The 7,563-nt window shown below is 43.4% G+C and overlaps 1 protein-coding gene across 1 annotated transcript; it reads right to left on the reverse strand.

The window, feature by feature from the left end:
- Positions 1–3,021: 3,021 nt before the first annotated feature.
- Fam24a (family with sequence similarity 24 member A) lies at positions 3,022–4,302 on the reverse strand. The gene is made up of 2 exons (XM_038313874.1): positions 4,169–4,302; positions 3,022–3,211 (listed from the first exon to the last, which is right to left on the reverse strand). The coding sequence occupies exons 1-2, from the start codon at positions 4,300–4,302 to the stop codon at positions 3,022–3,024; spliced, it is 324 nt and encodes a 107-aa protein (XP_038169802.1).
- Between the last annotated feature and the right edge of the window lie 3,261 nt (positions 4,303–7,563).

Here is a 7,563-nt window from a genome sequence, read left to right on the forward strand (position 1 = left end):
TTAATTATCATTTCCTTTAATCTGAATCTTTACTTAGGTGAGTTTCTTTTACAAGGAAGCTTCAAACTGCATCAGCTTAAACAGAAAGCCAGGGCCACATCCTGCAAATAGACCACACTTAAACACAGACACAGTGTCTTAGTTACTTCTCTATTGCTATGATAAAACACCCCTGACCAAAATAACTTATAAAAGAAAGCAATTTAAGCCGGGCGGTGGTAGCACACGCCTTTAATCCCAGCACTCAGGAGGCAGAGGCAGGCGGATCTCTGTGAGTTCAAGGCCAGCCTAGTCTACAAGAGCTAGTTCCAGGACAGGCACTAAAACCACAGAGAAACCCTGTCTCGAAAAAACAAACAAAAAAAGCAATTTATTTGAGGCTCCTGGTTCCAGGGGCTAGAGTCCATGACTACTGTGGTGAGGAGCATGGCAGCAGGCGGGTAGGCATGGTGCTGGAGCAGCAGCTGACAGCTCACCTTTTGATCCACACAGGAAGCAGATGGAGTTAATTTGGGTCTTCTTAGCCTTTTCAAAATTCAAAGACTGCCGCCAGGGGCATACCTCCTTCAACAAAGTTACACTTCTAATCCTTCCCAAACAGTTCAACCAGCAGTTCAATCATTCAAACATATGAGCCTATGAGAACCATTCTCATTCAAACCACCACACGCAGAGACAATAAAATCATTGTCAGAACCAGAAATGTTTTTTTGAAAATTTGATAGGACCTGGATATGGCTAAATGTTTAAGAACACTAGCTGCTCTCCCAGAGGATCAAGGTTGAGCTCCCAGTACTCACACAACAGTTACACAGCCTGAGCTACATGGGATCTTGTCTCTAATTTAGCCAACTGCTTAATACATTAAAAATAAGAATACAAAACCAAATCAACTAGCAAGACAGACACATCATATAGCTAGTATCCCTGTAGTCACAGTGTACAAAAAGGAAAGAAAATTGTATTCTAGTATCCATTATTAGAACAGAATGGACCTAGATATGCAGAAGCTCGGGTGGTGACTTGAAGTCACTCTTAGATGTGCAGGTGGGATACCTCTGGCTTTGGTTTCTCCCCCAAACAAATAATTCAAATACACCGGCTTACCTGTGGGGTCGGAAAGAATGAAAAGACATTACTTGATGACCCCCTCATTCTGCTTGTGTCTTTCATAGCCTCTCTGTCTTGCCCAGCACCGTCATTTCCTGTCAGTGATATGATTTCAGGTAATGTCAGTTGTTCTTGATTGATTGGCTGTAACCTGTATTGGTGAGGTTACACTGGGAAAAGGTAGTGGTTTCGGGGCCAAACACCCTGTCTTCATCATCACTAATTCTAGCTCATCTCTGAAATATTTCAAATCTCCACTTCCTCCTCTGGATGAGGTGGGTGCATCCTCAGGATACGTTGGGATTGGGTGACTTTCCTAGAACAGAGGGAGGGGTTGGCACAGGGCTCGGCATGTGACAGAACATACTAGGTAGATATCAGCCATTTTCTTCTGACACCCAAGGCCAGAGCTTTGTAAGCATCTCCCTCTGCACACTGCTTTCTTCCTGGCAGAACAAAAAACAAAGAAGCAAAAGTATTAACTTTTTTGTTTGCTCCTGGCTCTTTGGACCCAGTAGCTGCCACATTATAAATTCAGTCAGTGGCTCTTCAGGGCAGGTCTTTAAGAGCAGAGTTCAGCACACAGAGAACTGGGAGAAAGGAAGTCCCAAGCCTTTAGAGAAAGTAAGTCCCAAGCCTTTAGAGGAAATGTCAGCTTGAGTTACCCTGGTGCCAGAGGTCCTCAAAGGATACTTTGTTGTCTTGAAACTGTATCTATTTTTTAAAAATCTGTTAATCCCCAGGCTCTAGTTTTTATGGGACAGTTTTATTTGGATATGTGATGCCAAAGTCAAACTACTCAGCTGATCAGGTCAAAGTGGTTTCTGTGATCTACACAGTGGTGATTCCCATGTTGAACCCTCTCATCTACAGTCTGAGGAACAAGGAGGTTAAAGAGGCTATGAAAAGTGATCTAAAGGAGACACTTGGTTCTAAACAGATGTGAAATCTGGGTGGTCAGCGGTCACACAAGCTCTCTCTCTTTTCTGAAGAAGGATCTACTGTAACTCAGATCAGCTCAAACTCAGTGTAGTTGATGGTGACCTTGAAGACCCAATTGATTTGGGATTCCCCTCTGTATGCTGTGAATACCACTTGTTAATAAAGAAGCTGTTTTGGGCCTGTGATAGGGTAGAGCAGAGCTAGGTGGGGAATACTAAATTGAATGCTGGGAGAAAGGAGGCAGAGTCAGGAGAAGACATGGAGCCGCTGCCAGAGACAGACACATTGAAACCTTGCTGGTAGGCCATGGGAAAATATAAAATAATGGAGATAGGTTAATTCTAGATGTAAGAGCTAGCTAGCAATACACTTAAGTAATTGGCCAAGCAGTGATTTAATTAAGATCCCCCTGACTCCACCTCCCAGGTGGGATTATAGGGTATAATTAGGCTCCACATTCCTTTTCTTTAGAATCCACAAAGATCAGCCCATCATTAAATGCCAGCCCATGTAAGCAGAGATATGTTCCACCAGGATGCACCCACTATCTCCCAGTGAGTGACACCCCTGTTGGGACATTGACAAGCTGGATTGAGGAGGAACAATCTCCCATACTTAATTGCGACTAAAATTAGATGTGCCCTGAAGTTAACCTACTTGTTCCTTCTGGGGCTGGAAAAGCGCAGGGCACTTTTATTTTCTATTCTTTTTCCTGTTTTTACCAAAATGTATTATATGCCTGCCTACCCGAATCTCATAGTGGGTATTAGTAGAAGAAGTATAACTAAGAAACATAATACAGACAGACATTGTTTTCATTATTGTACATTTATACAAAAGTACATAAATATCATGGTAGATGGTACATGATGACATAAACACTATAGAAAGTGGCTTGAATATGAAAATGTTCCGCTAAGGAATTGAAATATTGATCATGAAGATTTCTTTTCATCCACCACTGCCATGTCAGAGTCCTTCAGTTATGCTACAAATGCAAGGTGGCAGGGCACCAAAATCTGTATAGACACTACAGGCATCACAGCACTGGAGGGTCCGACAAGACTCCATAGGGATGGGTTTGGCCCGGATGATGTTCTCATGGGTGACCTTGCATGGATCAATACAGCTTACACCAGCATCTGCTTCTTTCGCAATTCTTTAAAGAAACAGACTAAATGAGCTTAGAATTGTCCTTTCCAGTGAGCTTCTACAGTCATGAGGGCTGTATGGGAAAGTCCGGTGCTGAAGCCCATCACACATGTGACACCAGCCTTGGGGTAAAGCTCTCTGCTCCTTCCCTCTCTTTTCCTCTCCTACATTTGCTATGCATGTGAACCCAGGCTGCCACTTCAAGCAAGGGAGAATGACTTGTACTCCAGTGGCTGCTACAGGCCCCCGAGATGTGGGAATGATGAAGGTGCTAGAGTTGGCTGAGCTCAGCTCTGGCCTCCACCATCTAAGTCCCGAGAAAGGGACACCATTACTGCTGACAGCCTGCCTCTCCTACTTAAGGCTTCTCTCCCAATCTTCAAACATCTCTCGTCTGACTTCCATCCTTGTCAGCTGTCCTCCATGGAGTCTCTATTCTCTTGACCCACTTCACTTTTCCCACAGCCACTGACAATGAATGAGAGGACGTGTGAGCTCCCCAGTGAGCGGGAAGAGGTCGTTAGGGCCATACTCTGTGTGCGTAGGAGACAGCTCGTGCCCAAGGCGTCCTCTGTGGATTCCCCATTCTACAGTGCCAGGGAGGGAAAGGGGGCTCAGCCAGGGTCCTGTTAAACACCGAAGGCACACTCCCTGGTAATAGAAAGGAATGCTGGCACACGTGTGCATGTGGCACACACACACACACACTCGTGCACGTGTGCGCGCGGGCACACACACACACACACACACACACACTGAGTCCAGTCTGAGAGCAGTGGACTTGTAAGCTCTCAGCTCCAAGCTAGAAGGAAAACCTTCAAGCTTCTGTACCCATTTGCCCCCTTCACCTCAAGCCTGACCATGGCCCCTGACTTTCCCCTACTAGTGGCCACTGTAGTAAGAAATGACCCTGCTCCAGCTGAGGGCCCAGTGTCCCATTAGATGGGGAATTGCACATTCTTACCTAGCTGCATCCAGTGCCTTGGCTACTTTAGAGTAAAGATAGAGGACAACTCCTATCAATAGAAACATGACCGCCAGGATCCCAGTACAAATGACGATGAGGATTATTGTTTGGTAGTCAAAACGTTTCAACATACCTGGGCAGAGAAAAGAGCAGACAAGCAGCGAGTGCGGCCTCCCTCCCACACAGCCATTAGCAGGCTCCTTCAGTGAAGGGGAAATGGGCCTCAAACAGAGATTACATGTAAACCAGAGAGACTCTTTCCAGAGAGCTCTTACCTGGTCCAAGGTGGACAGGAGGGAAATTTTCCATGTAAACGGGGATTCAAATGTAAAACCCTGAAGCAAGAAAGCTAAAGAACAGACCAAGGATGGAAAGACAAGCAGTGGAAAAGGCAGACAGGCAGAAATAAATAGACTCTCAGTAAATAGAAGGGCCCACCCTGGAGCTAGCAGTTGCTTCCTTCCCACGTGCTGGGGCCTCCTGAATTCTGCTTGTATCAGAGTCACAACCAACCCTAGCCTGAGTGTGAGCTTTGGAGGTCTTGTACAGGAAAGACAACTTCTAAGCCAGAACTCCAACACTCAGAGAGCCTGAAAATCCATTTTATAAATAGTGGGTATTATGGGAGGCAGGGATGGAGTGGGATGGATGGGTCAAATATAGAAAGTTACCGCTGTCCTTCTAAGACCTGAGCCTTCAACATTTCTCATTTGGAAAATCAAGTTCTTTACACTTAACTCTGACACTCTCAGGTGAAAAGTGAGCTAGGAAAACAGACCTTCCAGCCACCCAGAGCCTACCGGCTGCTTTCTGATTCTTCTCATTGCTCAAAACCGGCATTTGGAAAAATACCATTAGACAACCAAAATAAACCTTTAGAAACAATGCTAACCATACGTTAACCTCCTAACAGTTACTGGTTAGGAAGGATCCAGAAGCACCCGAGAAAACACAAGGTATTGTCAATGTTCTTTGTTTCCCCCCATAACTAGATGGTTAGACCTTACTGCTGAAGACTCCACACACTTTGGTTCCAGACCAGAGAAATCAATTTCAAACTGACCAGGAAGCTCTCCTGACGACTAGTTTTCAAAGGGCCAGAAGGTGTTGGGCAGGCTGCTATGGGTTAAAAAAACAGAGGCCTTACTCAGTGCTGGACCCTGGTACTACAACACTAACCTGCGTACTCTGGTATATATGTAGTAGGTAACAGTGGCATGACTGTTTGGGGCATGGGATGGGGGATGGTGGGTAACAAATTACTTTCTAATTGATTTGAGGCCTGCTACACAGGAGGGAATTCATGTCTAGTAATGTAATCCTAGTCAAAAGACCTTGGCTGGGGAGGTCATGGGATCTAGAAGGAAACCCACTACTCATATTTTACTACATGGTCATGTTGTCAAACTGCCTTTTAATATTTATGTTTAAGCCGATAGGTCAATGCTAATCTCAGCTTTGGTCAGAGAAGCTTCATTTTTGCAGTGGAGAATAGTTAATGCTCACACCATAACTGGTCAAAGCAATAAGAATATGTGACTGTGGGGGCTGGAGAGATGGCTCCGCGGTTAAGAGCATTGCCTGCTCTTCCAAAGGTCCTGAGTTCAATTCCCAGCAACCACATGGTGGCTCACAACCATCTGTAATGAGGTCTGGTGCCCTCTTCTGACCTGCAGGTATCCACACAGACGGAATATCGTATACATAATAAATAAATAAATAATAAATAAATAAATAAATATTTTTTTTAAAAAAAAAAAAAGAATATGTGACTGTGGGTACCGAGACATAGATGAAGCATGTGTTATCAACGTTAGACCTATGACACTAGGGCCCAGGAAACACTGTGGAAGAGGGGAAGCCAAAGAGTGTGGGGTGAGGAGTGCTATGTCCTGCTGTCTTGTGGCCATGGCTTTATGGCATCTATGATTGCTTACAAAAGATCAAGTCAATTAAAATGTCAGCATCTATAGGGGATGGCCTCCTGAGGCCCCACCTCTAGGCAGCTTCCTGGTAGTTGTTGGGAGAGGTAGACTCCATTTTCTCTGGGATATGACCACTAAGAACTTGTCCATGCCATGGTGGACGGCACCTCACCCACATGCACATTGGCAGCACTTATCAGACTTGGTAGGTTATAGAAATTTAAAAATTTAAAAAGATAATATAAGAGTAGGAAAGAGATGTCAGGAAGCTTTCTGAAGGGTAAGAGGGAGGTGTGTATGATTGAGATACACTGTATACATATGTGCCGTGAAATTTTCAAAGAATAAAACTGTTACTTAAAACAGAACACTGTAATTACTGAGGTCTAAGTTTGAAGAACTTACTTTCAGAAGTGTGGCCTGCTTGAATGAACAGCCACTGTTAGCTCTTACATCTCTCCAATCTGGGACATCTATGTGACATCAGCTCTCTGGATACCAGCTTTCTTTCAGAGTTCTGAATTCCATTCCCTGCTCAAATAAACCTCAGCACCAATTTCCCAAATACATCTGACCATGGGTAACTCTTGATTTTCCAGATCTTTCAGATTTGATTTCTCCCAGAGAATCTTGGAATTTGACTACTAATCAAAAGTAAATCTGGGCTTTCAAAACATAAACAAAACAAAAACCAAAAAAAAAAAAACAAAAACAAAATAAGGTGAGGAAGTCAAGGTCTTAAAATGCTCATTTATTTTAAAAGCCAATTACTGCAGAGTGGTTAGATTTTGTATTTTAGCTTCAGAAATATGTAGCCATATAAGAGAATTCAACCAGAGACCCATTGGCATCATACTTTATATCCATAGTATCATACTTTCTGGTTAAGATGAAAAGATCTAAAAAAAAAAAAAAAAAAAAAAAAAAAAAAAAAAAAAAAAAAAAAAAACGACATATATAAGACACCTGCTTTAATCCTATTTCTCTGTCTTCAAGGTATTTCACACCCGGAAGGCCAATGCAAAGGCTACTTCTTGCTGCTCTGGGAACCAACTAAGTGAGATCAAGAATAGCAGTGACAATGTCAACATTTTCAGGCATAAGAAACCCCGAATTCTCAATAGCTAGCAAATGGAATGAGCTAAGATGTTCACCAGCTGCTGAATGAACAATGAAAATGCAGTACTTATACAGTGGAATTTTATTCAGCTGTAAAGGAAAATGAAGTAATAAAATGTGCAGGAAAATAGATGGAATTGGAAAATATTATCCTGGGAGATACCACCTAGGCCCAGAAAGATAAACCCTACATGTTCTTTCTCATATCTGGATCCTAGCTTTGAATATTTAGATTTGTGTGTTAAATTGCAAGTATACGTTGAGGGCAGGAAGTCAGAAAGGGCCCATGAGAGAGGATGGGGAAGCAGCCCAACGGAGGCAGGCAATGGTAGAACACATGGTAGGTAT

Source organism: Arvicola amphibius, chromosome 1, assembly GCF_903992535.2.
Source record: "Arvicola amphibius chromosome 1, mArvAmp1.2, whole genome shotgun sequence".
Taxonomy (NCBI): domain Eukaryota; kingdom Metazoa; phylum Chordata; class Mammalia; order Rodentia; family Cricetidae; genus Arvicola; species Arvicola amphibius.